This window comes from Myxocyprinus asiaticus, chromosome 18 (assembly GCF_019703515.2).
Source record: "Myxocyprinus asiaticus isolate MX2 ecotype Aquarium Trade chromosome 18, UBuf_Myxa_2, whole genome shotgun sequence".
NCBI classification, from domain to species: domain Eukaryota; kingdom Metazoa; phylum Chordata; class Actinopteri; order Cypriniformes; family Catostomidae; genus Myxocyprinus; species Myxocyprinus asiaticus.
In genome coordinates, this window is record NC_059361.1 from 17,565,766 (window position 1) to 17,586,408 (window position 20,643).

The 20,643-nt window shown below is 38.4% G+C and overlaps 1 protein-coding gene across 2 annotated transcripts in view; it reads right to left on the bottom strand.

Moving 5' to 3' along the window:
• LOC127456491 (protein jagged-2-like) overlaps positions 1-9,373 on the bottom strand; it is an 84,129-nt gene extending 74,756 nt beyond the window's left edge. For both annotated transcript variants that reach the window (XM_051725011.1, XM_051725010.1), the window contains exon 1: positions 8,718-9,373. In XM_051725011.1, coding sequence (XP_051580971.1) covers positions 8,718-8,909 — 192 coding nt within the window. In that variant the 5' untranslated portion in view covers positions 8,910-9,373. The remainder of the gene's footprint in view (positions 1-8,717) is intronic.
• Positions 9,374-20,643: the final 11,270 nt, after the last annotated feature.

Consider the following 20,643-nt stretch of genomic DNA (forward strand, 5'->3'; position numbering starts at 1 on the left):
AACAGAGAGGTTACAAAATGGAAAAGAAAAAGAAAAGCAAAACTGACATGAGTGCATTAAATCTTTATGGTGGGAAGCAGCACTTTCATCCTTAAAACGTGTTATGAATTTTAAATTCTCCTGCTGTTACTTGTTCCGAAAATAGTTTTATCACATCTAGATGTCGGTTAGTCTTTATTTTCTGTATGCAGGCAAGAATCACTAATGTTTTTGAGGCAAATAAATGACTGTGAAAATGATCAGCACTTGTAAAGGAAAGTATTAGTAAAGTATATCTATCATTAGCAGTAAAATAACAGTACTTAAAGTTCAACCAAAAAGCTAATTTTGGCAATTTACTCACGCTTATGAACTTCAAAATGACAAAAAAAAAGTATCATAATAGTCATCTGAAGCCATACTATAGCTGTAGGGCTATATGGCGCATCAAGACGTGACAGGCCAGGTTTCACCAAAGTCCCTATCAGGCAGGTATTTTCAATGGCTATTAGTACAATTCCTATCTACTTAAATGGGGAAAGACAAAAATCTCCAAAATTTTTACATTCAACAAACTTCAAACATCAAAAATACAAACCACAAGGGAACCCATTAACCCAGACAGACAGTCTTTGCATCTAAAGGCAGATAAAGACACAAAGAAGAAACATAGATAACACTGACTGACAGCAAAGTCCCTCTGTCTAAACAGACAGCTCCAGTCCTTTTCCCCACTGTAATCACCCTCTTCATCTGCACGCTCACTTAACTTTATTATCTCAATCTTTTCCCCTTAGGTTATTTACCTCCTCTTGTCCTCCCTCTCTCTCTCTCTCTCTCTCACGCTTTCTTTCCTTACTACCTTGTGTTAGCTACTTCCTACTCTTTCACCCCTCCTTTCCTTTCTATCTGTCTTCATTGTTGCCATTCCTTTATTTATCTCTCACTTTTTCATGACACAGGGAAAAAACAGATTTTCCAAAGAAAATCTTAGAAAATCTACTACATTTAAAGACTTTTTGTTGTAGCGACCAGATCAAGTGAAAGAGACAGGTAACCTGAAAATATGCAGCCTGCTTTTATGGCACGAGTCATATAGGAAATGTTAACTCAAAAATGAAAACTCTGTCATTACTCACAATCATGTTATTGCAAACCCGTATGCTGTTATTTTTGTCCCATGGAAGACAAAAGAAGAAATTTTTGAAGAGTCTTTACACAGCCCATGCCATATAATCAATGTTCATAGTGAACACGACAGTCAAGCACCAAAGCAGCACCATAAAAGCAGTCAATATTAGAGGTCAACCGTCAATATTAGTGTAGATATCATTAACTAAGGTGGTGGAAAAGGCAGAAAACCGATTAAATGACTGATAGTTTTAAAAATCTATTTATTGAATGTTAAAAATTTGTATTTGTCTTTAATTACTGTGACAGGCACAGACATAGAGGCTGCAAGAGTACAAAATGAGTAATGTCCCTTTGGTTGCTTAGCAACCAAAATCCCAATAATAACCAGAAAAATGAAGATTTGGTGTATACCACAAGACTTTTAATTTTAACAATGTCTGTGCTTCCAGCACACACAAACAGACAAGTGAAAGAAAGCATGCAATCTTAAAATGATCTACAATGTATTAAAATAAAATCACTATAAAGTAAACATTGTAATATTGGCAAATAAATAGTGTGTGAGCAGTAATTTATCAACAGCAGATCATCATTCATCAATAGTAGATCATTAGTGTTTCCTTGTCTATTATTATATGTCTTTTTTATAAAATTTCACATTAATAATCGTGAGGGTTTTAGCAACAGAGAAACATGGAGGAATTAATATATATATATATATATATATATATATATATATATATATATATATATATATATATATATATATATATATATACTGACATTGAATTTTGACGATAGTTCCAAAAAGAAACTATAGGCACCGATTAATTGGTAAAACTGATATTTTGGATGACCTCTAGTCCATATGACTTGTGCGCTACATTCCAAGTCTTCTTTACCAATATGAAAGGTTTGTGTGGAGAACAGACCAAAATTTAAGCTGTACCAAAATTTTAACTCCACCAAAGCTTGCATGAAGCCCTCGCGTCTATGGCTGCTCCTTACACAAAGCTATCATATGGCTTCAAAAGACTTGGAATATAGTGCGTGAGTTGTATGGACTACTTTTATGGTGGGATGTTTTGTCCTTTTTGGAACTTGACAGACATGGTCACAATGTCGTTGTATGCAACAGCTGCAATAAACTTCTTCAAAAACTTCTACTTTTGTGTTCCACAGAAAAAATAACATCATACAGCTTTGTAATGACATGAGGGTGAGTAAATTATCACAGAATTTTCATCTTTGAGTGATCTATTTCTTTAAGGTCAGACAATCTTTCAGTTTCACCGGAACACCAATGTGATGACTCTGACATAAAGATGCAAATACAAGGAAAAAAACCTAAAGCATCTTACAGAACCAAAGATACAAACACACACACACACACAGACAGATTCTCCTGTAAATGAGGCATTCCAAGCAGAGACAGACTGTAAGACTCTGTGGTGCCTGTACTCTCCCCGTGACCCTACGTCTCAGCAGGGCCCCTAAATGTCTGGACTGTCCTCCCATTGTTCTGGCATGGCATGTTGTCCCATTCCTGCTCCTAAGCATGGACAGACACATCAAACACTCTGCAGATAGACCACCGGCCATCACTCTCCATCTCTTTTTCTTCCTCTGCTTCTCTTCCATGCCAGAGTAATTCCCGACATACCTGTATTTCAGCAGGCTCTCTTGTGGAGCTTCATCACAGAGCACAGGGGGCCACACTTTTAGCCTACACCTCAACGGAACTTCGGCTGACATAAAAATGTGGGCACTTCTGGTGCACGCATTAATATTAGTATAGCATGGGAATTGACTGAAAAGGAATGACTACTAGCTGCTTTGAGTCATTGCTTTCCTGTTCCTGATAGATAATAATGATCAAACTGATGTCTCCCTCAAGCAATCCAAAAGTCAAGCATCTGCAGACTTTAACAAGTGATGAGCACTTTAGAAACATGCTTCATTAAGTTTGAAACCTTATTGAACAATTTGTTTCAGTTCCAATGCTTCTAAGCGTATATCACACTGGTCAAATCATGTGATTTCACCAGCGGGAGTATCCAGTGTGTGACAATACAAGGCCTCCAAAACATTGCATTATTTACCGACACTTTTATCATATTTTGATTGCGTGATTCACTTGATTCAGAGCTCCGAAAAGCATTGTGATAACCATTCATTCCTTAAACAGTATTACACCTAACTCAAAGGAACACTAATCTCACCCACGGTAACTAAAAAAAAACCAATGTCATATAATACGACATAATTAATATTAAACTGAACTTAAAACATAACTATAACCCCCAATAACTTTTAAATGTTAATTAATAACTAGTGCCCGACCGATTTATTATCGGTCGGGCCGGTATTAGCCTTTCACAGATATATCAGTATCGGCGTATATGTTTTTCGATATGCGCAGATATGAAAACTTTTTTTTTCAGAACATATAATACAGAAAACAATGCTTGGGGTGATTTAGAACTGGTGTCATAACGTAGTTTGTCCAGCAGAGTGCACTCCGACTCCATTGTTTACAGAGCTGAGCTGACGGTGGTTCTGCAGACAGTGCAGAGTTAAGCAGTGTCTTCTCAGTAAGTTGCTAACTAGTTTGTGAAATACATACTGGAAAGTTAATAAACAATGACCTCATAATTTCCCCTTTTCAATATAACTAATATAACGTTAACCTTGTCCCTGACAACCATGTCACTCATGTTTATCACATCTGTTTACTATGTTAGCCAGCTATAGTTTTTTAGTGCAGTCAGTAATGTAGCAGATTGAAAGGTAAACATCAGAGCATCTTTTTGCAGCTCAGCAGACAACGGTGCAGTGGTGGATTGTGTCTGATAAGTGTTGATTTCAGGCTACGTTGTAAGCTGGTGAGACGCAATGCTGGAAAGTAAACAAACAAAGTCCGTCTTTTACTCTCCGTGACAACGAGCTTATAGCTAACTAGCCAACCATGTAGCTACTTTCATAGCTTGTCAGCTGAGTGGAAGCTAATGTGTAAACATGTATTCACCAAACTGTTTTGTTTAGGATTTAAGATTTACAGTTTGGTACCCCCTTCAACCGAACAATTCCAGTCATTGCATTTATAAAATTTAATATTTAAAAGTCTAGTTTTCCACTGTTGAATGTTTCCCCTGAACTTGTATAGCAGAATACAGTGTAACACCGCTGCCGCTGTTTATCTCTTCACTCAGCAGGTGTAAATGCTTCTGGTTTTACAACCTGCCCCTAACTGACTGACAGTATTAAAATACATTAAGATACTAAACATACAGTACTGATAGCTATTTATTTTATTTGAATTTATTCTTTATTTTAATGGTCAGCAACTGACTGATACTGAACATACAGTACTGATGTTTATTTAGCTTTATATTTTATTTTTATTTATTCTTTATCTAAATGGTCAGCAACTGACTGATACTGAACATACAGTACTGATGTTTATTAAGCTATTTATTTTATTTGAATTTATTCTTTATTTTAATGGTCAGCAACTGACTGATACTGAACATACAGTACTGATGTTTATTTAGCTATTTATTGTATTTTTATTTATTCTTTATTTTCTCAGTGTTCACTTCTAGAATTTGTTGACAATGTATAATAATAATGTCAAATATTCTTTGATAAAAATGCTTAAGAAAGCAGCCTTCTGAGTACCTTTACATAGTCATATCGGTGCAAAATCGGTGCACAATCCACATAGAAAAGGTCTGTTTTCATTCCAGCTCAAAAATGTACTATATCGGCATCCATATTGGTATAATCGGTATCAGTCTCAAAAATCCCATATCGGTTCAGGCTCTATTAATAACACCCCCAAAAACTCACAAAACCTACACAGATGTACCTCATTAATTATGCAATGACAACAGCTAATAGCAAGTCCTAAAGAATAAACAACAACAGACGCTAAATTATATTCCTGTTAATGACTATAATTCGATGTACTTTTAGTGTCTGATATTCATTTAAATAGGTAAATGTGCCATTTTGACCTTTGCACAAAGAAAAGTGAAAAACTGCAGACATCTGATCAATCCATCTAACCACTGATCTACAAAAGCCCCGGAACCTGAATAAAAAAAAGCTAGAAATGAATGAAAGTGGATGAGGATGCGCTGGCTGTCACTGCCATTCTGTGTCGTTAGTAGACGCATGTTGAACCATAAATAGATGTTCCAGTATACACAAGTCCAGATGTTTATGTAAGTAGTTATAACTTGCATGATATGACTTATATGATAGTCGTAGAATGACCATGTACTGTTTGCACAATGTTTTCAAGCTTATCAAGTAAAATAATGTGGTTTAAAACCTAAGTGGACTTAAATCACAGTAAGACCAGATTGATATCAAAGATCAGTCATAAAGTCAGCAGAATTAGACAAAGTAGGATAATGAACAAATATTGCTTTGTATCCTATTATTGGGGATGAGGAAATAACGTTAACCCATAACTCTTAAAGTCACACAATGTCGAATGCAATATGCTGCTTTAAAAAGGTATAAACACAGGGCATATTGTGCTTGTGTAACATTGTTAAATGCAGACACAGACAATAAGACCGTCAAACGATTTAATGGACACATAAAAAGAGGGACCGATACCCAAGAACACGCAGTTGAACCAATACAGTGTTCCAGTAATATCTGAAACCGAAGACAGCTGCCTCATCAAAAGTATGTGTGAACTGCGAATATAATGGTCTCTCTCTGTGTCGGCACGGAAGCAGATTTGAATCTCTTTAGTTAGATTACTTCAGCATTATGGTGTTAACAATTTAGTTATCCTCTGCTGTGCCAGGGAAGGTTGACAACAATTAAACTGCGTATCAACAGTTTTGGTTATCCTCTTTTTAATGAGGGAAGGTTAACAACAATTAAAGTGTGTGTTAACAATTTTTGGTTATCCTCTGTTTAATCAGGAAAGGTTAACAACAGTTATGGATGGTGTTAACAATTTTATATTATTTTTCTTATTATTCATTTTAATGATTAAAAAAAAAATCAAATTTATTTTATTTTTATTCTTATTTCATGTTCTTAATTGATTTTTATTTTTTTATGTATCTTGTATTTTCTTTCAAATGTATATGTAAAGCACTTTGAATTGCCATTGTATGAAATGTGCTATATAAATAAACTTGCCTTGCTATTCTAACTGTGTATGTTGATAAATGGCTATTCTTCAACTACTACACTCCACAATCTGAGTACAAGACCAGCATTATCCAACACAGCATAGAACACAGCTGGCCTATTTGAAACTTTTCTGCAACGGTTCTCCTTATTTAGTGCATCATTTCTACACATATGCAACCTATGCAATATTATTTTTACCACCCAAAAATCAAAGCATTACCAAACCTTTTAAAAACAACACAAAGCCATGTAATCCTTCATTTCTAGAATCTGCATTTCTATGATCTGTAAAACTTTAGATTTACTGCAACACACTGTTGAACAGTCTTGAGATTATCATCCAAGAAAGATCCGTAGAAACAAAATATTTGCGGTTTTCACACGCCCTTAGTGTCAGGACAGGTATGTTCATACAGCAGTGACCCACATCCAGTCAAAAGGTTCCCATTCCCAGGGCCTGCCCTCCACAGCAGGTGAGGTGTCATCTTTACTATAGACCAACAACCCCAGCGGAGACCTCAAAGCTTGGAATAGTAGGTGGCTGGTCCTGGAGGGAATTGTATCATTGGGAGTAGAATAGAATCAAGAATTATATTATGCCCCTATAGAGATGGACTGCTATAAATTGCTCGTCAATTGCCTTTTGGTTTAAAACAGCAAGGAAATCAGTGTGTTCATTTTCAAACCATTTTCCTTATGCAATTCTTAGGGGATATCTACATATTTTTTCTCTTTACTAAATGCAGTAAAGCCATATGGATGGAATCATCTTTTCTGGAACTGCAAACACAAGCAAAATCACATGCCTATACAGAGACCTATTTCTCTTTGTAAAATCACCATGGCTGCTACTTTACTATCTCATGTAGACATAAAAAAATTTCAGGTATACCATTACTATATGTGTGTCTCGTTTCGAAGGCTGCGTGCTAGGTAGGACACGTCCTTTGAAGGCTGCAGTATACTGAGTGTCCTCCTTTAAACAAGCCTCGTTTAAACGAGACGAAACAGAAACGGAATGTAACATGGTTGCTATGACAGCACGCCACTCTTTAACAAGTGTGAGCGCTTTGAATGAGAAGGGATCAAAGTCCCTCTGGAAGGGAATGCTTGAGGTACATTTTAGGAGAGTTATAATGATGTAAAAAGAAAAGAAAATAGATTTTACAGGTGTACTTTTAGTCTAATACTTTATTTTAATTATATATTAATATAATTATACATATTATATACTCTGCACCCATCTACTGAGGTACTTCAACTTGGGAATTAACATTACTTGCGTTTGAACGTCATATTTACGTGCAAATTGGCATAATTTTAAATAATAAAATTGGCAACATTTCCGTTGAACCAAAGAATCGTGTGTTGTGAGTGCCCACGAAGGATACACTTCATGCATCCTCCGAATTCCCGTGAAAGAAGGCTGCATTCGAAGTGTCCTACTCGCTTTTCTGAAATGAGACAGCCTCGATGACGTATGCGGCTGACAAATGCGACCTCCGGAGGACGCAGCCTTCCAAATGAGACACAGCCTATAAATCTCCACTTTCACTTTCTTCTTCTTTTGTTTTGGGCGATTCACATTCTTTGTGCATATCGCCACCTATTAGGCAGGGAGGAGAATTTATAGTAAAAAAAGGGACTTAAATATTGATATGTTTCTCACCGACACCTATCATATCGCTTCTGAAGATAAAGATTTAACCACTGTATTAATTATATGCTACCTTTATGTGCTTTCTAGACCTTCAAAGTTCTGGCCACCATTAACTTGCACTGACTGGACATACAGAGCTGAGATATTCTTCTAAAAATCTTTGTGTTCTGCAGAAGAAAGAAAGTCATACACATCTGTGATGGCATAAGGGTGCGTAAATGGTGATAGAATTTTCATTTTGGGGTGAACTATCCCTTTAACAATAAGTCTCTCTCTAAACAGAAAAACACTGCAATATCCTCAGCAAAATGATACATAATACTCTTTCATGTGCAAATAAACGAGTGCTGTCAAATAGGGTACATTTTATACACAAATATGTTTAGCCTTGTTTTTAAATTCTCTGCAACAGAAAATTTGTGCGCAGAAAAAGCTTTACAACAAATTCCTATGCGCTTCAGATATTTTTGGGCAGCAGCGCTGAGTTTTGTAGTATATGAGCCATGATTGAGTATGAGAATGAAATATCAGCATGAAAAATGAAACAACACGCCCAAAAGAGCGACAAGTCCAGCGCGCAACAAATGAGACGGAACAACAGGTTGCTCCAAACGGTATCAGCTAAATGGAATAGGTGCAAATATGTTGTAAAGAGATGTAAAGTAGGAAAAACAGTCGCGGATCGTCTCTGGGAAGTACTGGGCAGGGAAAACAACCGTGAAAAAAGTCAAGGCAGGGTTAAACGGCGGCTGAAAATAGCGCGTAATCAGCAGCTTACCTGCGGCTGCAGAGCGAGTGACACCAGAAAAATCACGGTCCATTGCTGTCCCCGCTCCACATCCCTTATCATCGCCCTAATATCACTCCTTCTGCCCATACTCGATTTGTCCCATGAGTGCCAAATCTTTCGGTCTCTATCCATCCTCATAGCAGACATTTGCGGAGTTGTTCTGCGCGTATCGAACAGCATGTTTAGTGGCGTTTTCTTCACACTGTCAATCTGTCCATCATGTATGACACTACGTGAAACTGAGCAAAATAAATTAGCTAAATGATGCACAGGTAGATGATAAGATCACTGAGGTGGTTCACCGATCTCTCTCACGCACCGGTCCTTTCCACGCTCCGTGCGGAGTCCAGGGTGGCTCTCCTCTTCCTCCTTCCACCTGCTGCAGTTAAGAAGCTTTGAATGTCCGACCTGCTGGCTCACTGACTTGAGCTTTCATCCCATTTACTTTCCCACTAACTCACTGAATGTGGATGAGTGCTTTACCCTCGCGTAACCCCAGTACGCGCCTCGCTGGAATCGTCCGACGCTCTCCAGAAGCGGCAAATTATAAACCTCTGACAGAAGTGAAAAATCGCGCTGAAAAGACCGATCGATGAGTGAAAGACGTTGTGCTTTTACGCACATGTAGATATCGGTGTGGGAAGCACTAGCAGTTAAAGTTGCCATAGAGGGTGTGTCCTCTGCATGGGAATATCCGTCACATTATGTGTGTGGTACAGTAGCTGATCTCGGACCCTGACTGTCTTTTGTAACGGGGTCAGCAAGTTCATGGATACATGGCTTCCCAACCAACAATTTTTGGTTTCCACACTGTAAAAAGTGGTATCCTGCAACTGTTACCTTAACTGTTACCTATTTGTACCTGATCTAACCCTTAAAGGGATAGTTCACCCGAAAATGAAAATTCTCTCATAATTTACTCGCCCTTATGCTATCCCAGATGTGTGACTTTCTTTCTTCCGCAAAACACAAACGAAGATTTTTAGAAAAATATCTCAGGTCCATACATTCAAAGGGAATGGTGACCAACACTTTGAAGCTCCAAAAAGCACATAAAGGCAGCATAAAATTAATCCATAAGACTCCAGTAGTTAATTCTGTATGTCCAGAAGCGATATGATAGATGTGGGCAGCCGCTTCTCTACACTAAGGGCAAGTGGGGCTAAGCCCCATCATAAATTTGGCATCATCATAAATTTATTTTAAGAAATAATATATTTTCCACAACTTAAACGTGTTTTATGTCCATTATACAAGAAAAAAAAAGTATATATTCTTTTGAGAATTTCTATTATTATTAAGGTATGTTACGTAAAAGCCATTTAATTGTCCTCATTTGCTATGCGTGGGGCTAGCCCTTCATCCTTAATGTTAATCAGTGGAGAATGTCATGCGCATGTGCAACGAGCGTTCAATGATGGCCTGAGGGGCTAGTTTGCCTTTGTCCCTGAACCAATCAAATGCTTTGATCATATTTATGTCAAGCTGTTGACATGAGCATCGGAAGATATAGCTCTTGACTGCAGACCTGCGTAGTGAACTTCATTGGTAAGTTTTAAAAAATACATTAGATTGTGTTGTTGGTTGGAATAGTTAAGCACCGTTCATCATTTAATTGAATTGTATGCCATTGCGTTAAGGTGTTGTATTGTTGATGAATTGGTTTGTATTAGATATCAGTGACTGCTAAATATTGGGAGTCTGTCGTTTTGATTAGTTTTGTTATGCTGTTCATTCGAGTTAGTAAGATAATATGCTCAACCTTTGATGATTTGCCTATTTGTGGTTTACTTTCATGGTCACTTGAGATTTTTGACATGGATGTGCATGTCTTAGTGATGTTTTGTGCTGAGATTAAATAATTAGGGATGTTTTTGTGGCATCATGTTCAGAGGTTGCCCAAAAAATTTCTTTATTCATCACTGTGTAAAATTTCTGTAATGGTCTATTTTTATCAGTCATGCTTGTTTTCATTTTATAAGTACTAGGGCATTGAGGAGCGTAGAATCCATTATAATGGCACATATATGACAGTAGAGAGGCTTTTATGATAGATTTTTTGACTCTTCTTGTTTGAGTCCGGTGAAACCAATGAGTTCTGTGATGATTAGTTGTAATTCCTTAGTGTAACAGGGGTTGTCAGTAGTGTTGGTTGATAGAAGCAGGAGTTCAGTGGTTGTTGTTAACCTACCAGCATGAGGGAATAAAAAATGAGACATGTTCAAGAAAAGATGCAGTTTATTTCATGCACAACAATGAACAAAACATGGTACCAGGAGTAAAACCAAAACGGGGTGCATTGTGAAAAGTGACATGGATTCTTTGAAGCCACCTGTTAGTTTAAAACTAGCGGGGAATGTCGACAGCAATTGGCGCACCTTCAAGCAGCAGTTTCAGCTGTATATCACGGCCATGGGCCTAGAGACGAAGCCGGACACTAGGAAGGTAGCGTTACTGCTAACTATAGCAGGCCCTCAAGCCATAGAAGTGTACAATACCTTTGTATATGAAGATGCTGATGACAAAGATAAACTGGATAAAGTGCTTGAGAAGTTTGATGCCCACTGCTCTCCGAAAAAGAACGAGACTTATGAGAGATATGTTTTTCGATCACGAGTGCAGCAACAGCGCAAACCTTTTGATAATTTTCTGACCGACCTGAAGCTTAAAGCACAGTCATGCAGTTTTGCTACACTGAGGGACTCCATGCTCAGAGACCAGATCGTGTTTGGTCTGGAGGATAAAAAAATCAGAGAACGGTTACTGAGGGAAACGGAGCTGATGCTGGAAGGGGCTATCAAGATCTGCCAGGCAAGTGAGCTCTCGCAAATGCATGTGAGGACATTCAGCGAGATGACGGTGAGCACAGCGAGTGTCAGAGAAAGTGATGGCGCGGCTGTCAGTGCTGTCTCTAGTGAAGGAAGGACACGCACGCAGACCCGACCTGCACAGCGAACAGATGGACAAGCATTTAATTGCAAAACAGTGTCCAGCTTATAGTAAACTATGCTCTAATTGTCGGGGCAAGAACCATTTTGCAAAGCAGTGTTTCTCAAAAAGAAAAGAGGAGAAGAATAGAAAATCTATAAACATAGTGGAGGACACAGATCTGTGTGAAACATTCTTTGTTGGCATGGTTAACTGTGAAGATGAAACAGAAAAACAAGTTGATGCTGTCAGAGAGGATAAGTGGACAGCAACACTGGAGATAAATGGGACAATAATAACAATGAAACTGGACACTGGTGCAAAGGCAAACCTGATCAGCACAACTGACATTAAAGTGATGAAAGAGAAACCAAAAATATACATAGAAATGACAGAGTTGAAAGACTACAATGGGCAGAAAATGTGTTTAGGTACATGCAGGCTGAAAAAGTACACCACCTATTCTTCTCTGTCGTTGCTGAGGACCTTGATTCACTACTGGGTGATAAAGCCTGTGAGGATATGGGGCTGGTGAAAAGAGTGTATTGCATCAACACAGCTGTAAGTACACCAAGTGACACTGTTGACTCTATAACACAGAACTTTGAAGATGTTTTTAGAGGACTTGGTGCACTGCCCTTCACATATAAAATCCAGTTAAAAGAGAATGCACAACCAGTTGTGCATGCTGCACGAAGAGTTCCAGCACCGCTGAGAGACCGTTTAAAAAAGGAACTGGACAGGATGACGATGCTGGGTGTGATAAAGTACGTCGAAGAACCAACCGACTGGGTCAACTCCATGGTGTGCGCAAAGAAAAAGAATGGCGACCTGAGAATAAGTATGGACCCAAAAGATCTGAATGAGAACATTAGGCGTGAGCATTATCAGATACCCAAGCGTGAAGAAATCACAAGTGAGATGGCGAGTGCCAGATATTTCTCAAAACTTGATGCATCACAAGGTTTCTGGCAGCTAAAATTGGATGAAAACAGCACCAAATATTGCACCTTTAATACACCTTTTGGCAGATACTGCTTCCTCAGACTTCCCTTTGGCATCACCTCAGCATCTGAGATATTTCACAGAGCCATGGAGCATATCATTGAGGGACTAGGTGGAGTTCGGGTATATGTTGATGACATCATCGTATGGGGCTCCACAGACCAAGAACACAATGCGAGGCTGACAAAAGTGCTGGAGCAGGTACGCAAGTATGGATTAAAGCTAAACAAGAGCAAATGCCTGTTTGGAATTCAAGAAATTATCTTTCTGGGGGACAAGCTCTCTGCACAAGGCATTCAACCCGACCAAGAAAAAGTAAATGCCATAAAAGACATGCCAAGTCCTACAGACAAGACTGGAGTGTTACGCATCATGGGGATGGTCAGTTTCATAGGTAAATTCATTCCAAATTTATCCGCAAAAACATCTTGCATCCGTGAACTCCTACACAAAGAGACTGAGTTTAAATGGACAAGTAGACATGAGCATGAATGGCAACAACTCAAAGAAACACTGACAACTGCACCTGTGCTGACATTCTACGACCCGACAAAGAGGATCAAAGTGTCGACAGATGCCTCAAAGAACGGAATCGGTGCAGTGCTTCTACAAGCTGAAGGTGAGCATTGGAAACCAGTGGCCTACGCATCCAGGTCCATGACAGAGACTGAGTGTCGATATGCTCAAATAGAAAAAGGATGCCTGGGGCTAGTGTTTGGCCTGGAGAGATTCCACAGTTACAGTGGAAACAGACCATCGCCCACTAGTTGCCATTATCAAAAAGAATCTGAACGAAATGTCACCAAGGATTCAACGTTTGATGATGAAGATGCAGAGGTATGACTTTGAGCTGATCTACACACCAGGAAAGCACCTGATAATTGTAGATGTGCTCTCACGAGCACCTACAAGTAACATCGGAAGTACTACTGAAGAGGATGTTCAGTGTCAAGTGAGCATGGTGTCTTCTGCACTTCCAATATCAGACGCAAAATCCAGACAAATAGCTGCTGAAACAGCAGAAGATACAGAGCTGCAGTGTGTTATTAATAACATGAAAAATGGATGGCCTGTAGGTTCCTTTACACAGTTCTACCACATCAGAGGTGAACTCAGTGTCACTGATGGACTGTTGCTGAAGCAAAGCAGAATTGTCATTCCACTAAAGATGAGACAGGATGTACTACACAGGATCCATGAAGGTCATCTCGGTGTCGAGAAATGCAAACAGAGAGCGAGAGATACAGTTTTCTGGCCTGGAATAAACAGGGACATTGAGAGATTGATAAGCATATGTGACACAAGTCAGAAACACAGGAACAAGCAAACCAAAGAGCCTATGGTGGTAACTGAAGTATCATCAACACCATGGCACAAGGTGGGAATGGATTTGTTTCAGCTTAAAGGAAAAGACTACTTGGTGATCATTGACTATTACTCAAACTTCCCTGAAATGGCTTTGTTGTCAAACACATCATCAAACTGTGTCATAACCCATGCAAAATCCATTTTTGCCAGGCATGGCATACCAAACACTGTAATGAGTGATTATGGACCCTGTTTCAGTAGTAAAGAATGGCATGACTTTGCAGAACAGTACGACTTCAAGCATGTGACATCCAGTCCTCTGTATGCACAGTCAAATGGAAAAGCGGAAAAAGGAGTCCACATTCTCAAACAGCTCCTGAAGAAAGCTGCGGACAGTGGCTCAGATCCTTACCTTGCTCTACCGAGCTACAGAGCATCACCACTGGAGTGTGGACTGTCACCTGCTGAATTGTTGATGAATAGAAAACTGCGCACCACACTGCCAAGCTACATGAAACAAAGCAAAGATTCAAGGATAGAACAAAAACTACAACAACAAAAGATGAAGCAGAAGTCATTCTATGACAGGACAGCTAAGCAGCTTCCACTTCTGTCGACTAATGACACAGTCAGGATCTAAAATCCTGATGGTTGGAAGACAAAGGCTACTGTTCTTCAGGAAGTAGCTCCAAAATCTTTCACTGTGAGGACTGAGGAAGGACATATCTTCAGACGTAATCGATGCAGTCTTCTAAAAACACAAGAGACTGTCCCAGAACTCAGCAAAGCCCATACTGAGTCTGAGTCCATTTCTCCACTTGTCACAGACTGTAACACCAATGCACATACTCCAGGTGAACCTGTGCTGAGAAGATCTACCAGAATAAGTAGAAAGCCTGAGAGACTGAACCTGTGACTAAAGGGACAGTAAAAGTAAAATAAAAAAAAATAAAAAATAATAATATTTGTAATTAACAGCAATAAAATGTTAAAGTAACAAACTGGGTAAGACAGCTGGCACTGGTAGTTTGTTTGGTTTATTGTTGAAATATTTGCCTTAAAGAAAGGGGGATGTGATGATTAGTTGTAATTCCTTAGTGTAACAGGGGGTGTCAGTAGTGTTGGTTGATAGAAGCAGGAGTTCAGTGGTCGTTGTTAACCTACCAGCATGAGGGAATAAAAAATGATGTTCAAGAAAAGATGCAGTTTATTTCATGCACAACAATGAACAAAACAAGTTCTAGTGTGAAACTTATACCTGTCAATCAACCGCTGTGCTAAAACGTGGTTTTTAAACTTTGCCGGTTAAAGTGCATACACACATGCACAAGTTCAGAGAACTTCATAGTCCCTGATGTGAACATAAAGTGTAACATTAGAAGCACATCTGTGAAGCTCAGTTAACACAGTTACTCCACTAAAATAACAGACTTTTAATAAATAAATAATTGATTGTTAAGTGATTGTTTGTGCCCCACACTAAATAATGACCCTGAGACGCCACTGGGTGTAGGTGAGAAACAGATCAATATTTAAAGGTGAACTCATTCAAAAGTTGTACTACTAAAGACATACATTTTAATTTTGCAGTAAATCATGACCACTCAGATTAAAAAGAAGACTTCAGTCATATCAGTAACCTTATAAAAGCTGCTTTATTCTACATGGAGAGGGTCCGCACATGGGGCTGCCAGTTTAGAATCACATGACCAGCCAAATACTACTCGCATAATCTCAGTAACCGTCCTGTTATTTGACACTTTCACTCATTGATTAAAGAAATCATGGCTGGCTGTGAATACTAAATTTCTACAATGGCATCTGAAACTGAAAACTATTGATTTAAAATGATACTGCATCCAAGCCGTTATAAGTGTGAGTGTAAGTCCAAGATGACAAAAGTTACTGAGCGTACCTTAAAGTCATTTTTATGCTATAAATTCGTCTCCCTGCCCAGTAGGTGGCGATATGCATAAAGAATGTGATTCGCCAAAATCAAAAGAAGAAGGATGTGAAGGTGAAAGTGGACATTTTATGTAAAAAAGGACTTAAGTATAGATCTGTTTCTGACCCACCAACTCCTAACATTCTAGAAACATTCTTTATAGGTTTTATTGTTTATAACCATAAACTTACCTTCCCAGAACAATGCATGGAGTTTTTTTTTTTTTTTTTTTTGTGACAGCCTAATAAAGAACGGATTTAAAAAGAACATTACCCATTTTTAAGGTTTTATTTTATTTTGTTATAGTTTTCCATTAGCCTGTTTTTCATTATCATTTTTATTATATTTCATAATGTTTTATATTTTCATTTTTGATGTTGCAGGGAGGTGTTTGATAGACAACAACGATGTTGGCGCTAGTTTGCAGGTACGTCCCAAACCGCACACTTCTGCACTATTCTACGCCATTTTATAGTGTAAGTAGTCCGAGTAGTATGTTAACACTCTAAATGCAATGTAAAATGTGTGCTACGAGTACACAGATGATGCACTTGTTCAACTGTCAAAATGGAGCATGGAATGTTGGACATTTCATGCACTCAGCGCTCGTGGCTTGCTGTACGTAGTGGAAGGGGTTGAGTTACCTGGCTGCTTTGCTTGTCTGACAAAACAATTGTAAAGAATGGAGAATGTGGCGACTAGCAAAACTTCAATGAAGACAGCACTTTACAAATGTGAGTTGAATGTTCTACCATCACCCATTTGTGAATATGTTAATTATTTTAGCTAAAATATTTAAACTGAGTTGCAACACATCACATGCATTTTTCACTTCCATCAGCTGTTAAACGGCAAATGCTTCCGTGTAGTTAAAAAAACGTTAAGTGTTCCATTTGGGACAATGTTACACTTTGAAAATGTATACACTACATGGCTGAGTGCATAGTGTATTCTGTAAGTGCTTAGTGTATATGGCGTCATTTGGGACACAGCTTGGGATTCTACCAAGTAACACACATTACCTTAAGATCAGAGAGACTTCCATGCCTTCCGCTTTGTAAAAATTGCTACAGTTTATAAATTACTGTCTGTTTGAATAAGGAAGTAAAAGAAACTTTAAATCGATTTTTCTGCTGGCATATATTCAACAGACACTATCCCATAATGCACTGGACTGGTATGGACATTCTTGGTAGGGTTTCTTTTCATGTGGACTCCCACGGTAGGAATAATAGGTCTCAAGCTTCACTTAATCTCTGAGTATGATCAAAGTGCCGCAGCACCAATTAAGACCCTGTCAAAGGCCAGACAAAGACATGGACAGAGGCCTGTTACATGCAATACTCATGCGCAGTTTTGTTACCACTGCATCATAAAAGTGGAGGCAGCATGAATTCTCTGACCTAATCATTAGGTCATTGGGTGAAGACAAAGCAATAAACCCAAACCGGGCTATTCAGGGTTTCAGCTGCCAAACAGTGTTTGTGAGGCAGTTTTGCTTCCAAAATGAATACGGCTGGTTGAGCATTTGCGAGAACTGGCTATATTTTTCTGTTTACAGTAAGATGTGTGTCATTAGATAAGACCACACACATTGACTACGCTCTTCATAATTCTACTGCTGAAGAAATAAACTCATACACATTAAAAATAAAAACAAACCCTTAGTAATTCTTGGACCCAATTTATATACATTTCTACTAATGATAGAATGCTATATACAGCCATTAGTTCTGATCCTCGAATCTGATTGGACATGAGGCATTCCAAAATTTCTGATATACAGTTACCTGGCCACAATGCTGGCCTGACAATTTTAACTGAGGCAAAGTCACCTTTCTAGCCACATTTGGAATGCTCTCAGGCAGCTATTTTTCTATGTAAACAAGCAGCATTCAAGAGCAGCCAGCTCCTATCAACTTGAATGGAGGAAAGTGAATGGTCAACATTACCATTAAAGGATATAATTTCAAATAAGCAGTAAAACTTGACAACACTGGAATCATAAAAACGTGCTTCTTGGGCTCAGATTACGCTAAAAAACACAATTTTCCAGGATTGTATCGCTAATGCGCATGCATGCTCTTGAGTTGATTGACAGACGATGTCTATATCTAAAAGGTGACTGGCTCTTTTACCTGTAAGATAGAACTTCCTTTCTACATCCGTTGTCTGTTTGGCGTTCCAATTTCTTGCATTCATTTTAATAGAAGTGGCCCGCCTCTGCTAAATAGTCTCTGACTGAGGTTGGCTAATGTTCTAATGCAAGCGGCAATACATTGCATGCTTTTGATATGTATTATGTATATCCATAAGCTGAAAAACAGTGAATGATTCCGTGTAGTGAAAAAAGTTAGTGTTCCGTTTGAGATGATACTACCCTTTGAAAATTCATACACTAGATGTCTTTGTATATAGTGTAAGTGCATAGTGTATAGTGCATCATTTGGGACACATCTACAGAGTCATTCATTACAAACACAATGGAAGTTTCCACTAGTGTCAGAATGCTACACCGATAAGCCAAAACATTATAACCTAACCCACAGGTGAAACAAATAATGTTGATTATCTCCTAACAAGGCCACATGTCAAGGTCTGGGTAAATTAGATGTGAGCAATCAGTTCTCACAGTCAACGTGTTGAATGCAGGAGCAATGGGCTGGAGTGAGACCTGAGCTACCTGAGCGACTTTGACAAGTGCCAAATTGTTATGGCCAGATGACTGGGTCAGAGCATCTTTGAAATGGCAAGGCTTGTGGGGTGCTCCCGGACAGTGGTCCGAGGAGGGAAAAAATGGCCCTGGGTCTGGCCATTCATGTGGACGTCAACTGGACGCGTGCCACCTACCTAAACATCGTTGCAGACCAGGTACACCCCTTAATTGTAATGGTATTCCCTGATGGCAGTGGTCTCTTTCAACAGGTAAAATGCGCAGGGTTGGAAGGGTTACTTTTGAAATGTATTCCACTACAGATTACAGAATACATGCTGTAAAATGTAATTTGTAACGTATTCCGTTAGATTACTCAAGGTCAGTAATGTATTCTAAATACTATGGATTACTTCTTCAGCAATGGTAGATTTTTTACTTGTTTTGACATAAAAACTCTGCCAGTAAGACAGAATACACATGTTAAAAATACATTCTCTGAAAAACCTAAATATCTCATACAGTGTTGTTTCTAAAACAAGATAAATCAAATTGATCTTGTTTTAAGGATTTTTAGATATTTTTACAGGAAAACAATAAAAAAATTATTATGAAGAATGCAATTTTTGCCCTAATATCAAAGGTCTTACTAGAAAAAAATAAAACTATGATCCAACGTGAATTTTCTTGATAAAAAAATATGATCGTGCCTGGTAACGTGCATGTAAAATGGCTAGAAATAGCATTTTAGCTTAGCGTAAAGCTGACAGTTTACACAAGGTATATTTCTATTTCTTCTGCTCCAAACTTACTTCAAACGTACTTCTCTGTCTGCTCGTATGAATGTAACACATCATAAGAAAATGTTTCACCGCTGTTCAAATGCACTTTGGATCGCATAATTTATATGTATAAATGTTTTCCATCTGAAAGGACTAAATATTAAATGAAACAAATTACAATAAAATGCAAAGTAATCTCTTCAGTAATCAAAATACTTTTTGAATGTAACTGTATTCTTATTACCAATGATTTAAATTGTAACCTTAGTGGAATACAGTTACTTATATTTTGTATTTTAAATACGTAATCCCGTTACATGTATTCCATTACTCCCCAACACTGTAAATGTGCCCTGCCACACTGCACACATTGTTCGGGAATGGTTTGAGGAACATGATGAAGAGTTCAAAGTGCTGCCCTGCCCTCCAAATTCCCCAGATCTCAATCTGATTAAGCATCTGTGGGATGTGCTGGACCAACAAGTCCAATCCATGGTGGCTCCACCTTGCAAATTACAGGACTTGAAGGATCTGCTGCTAATGTCTTGGTGCCAGATACCACAGGACACCTTCAGGGGTCTTGTAGAGTCCATGCTTCAGCAGGTCGGCACTGTTTTGGCATATCTCGTCCATATTTAAGCATTATGAGATTATTGGCATGCCTATACTTGGCCAAGAAGTGTCCCAGTTCCAATATCTACCAAAAACCTTGTTAGCGGATACTGCATTGTTTCTGTTTTCAAATATTTATTTATTTTTTTTACTAAATATTGTGTAAAATATTTAATACATTATTTTATTATATAATTTAGTATTGTAAATTATATAATTTTAGCAATTTTGTGTACAACTCATTTGCTAACATTAAATTGTACTATACAATACAGGCTATACTATAAAAAATAGCCAACATGGCATTATATCGGCATAAGTAACCATGCTTTATTGGCTATTATTGAAAATCTCATATCTGTGAACCACTAGTTTCCACTTTGTGTGGGCACGTGTGTTGGCATGGATGCACAGACTGCTACACAAAGCAACTTCTTTATGCTAAAAATCTAATAAGCCCATTTTTATTGACTCGCTCCTGTTTCCTCCCCAAGTCCCGACAAGATGTACTTTGTTGCTGACGCGCACATCCCTGACAACCGGTTATTTCTCAAAGCAGAGTGACCCAGGGCCAGAACAGAGGGCTCTTCAAGTCCGGCTTTGATTAGCATAGTGGCGCTGACCTCAGCACGAACTGAATTGTAATCGCCTTTTATTCCCTCTGACTGTAAATCAGCCAGC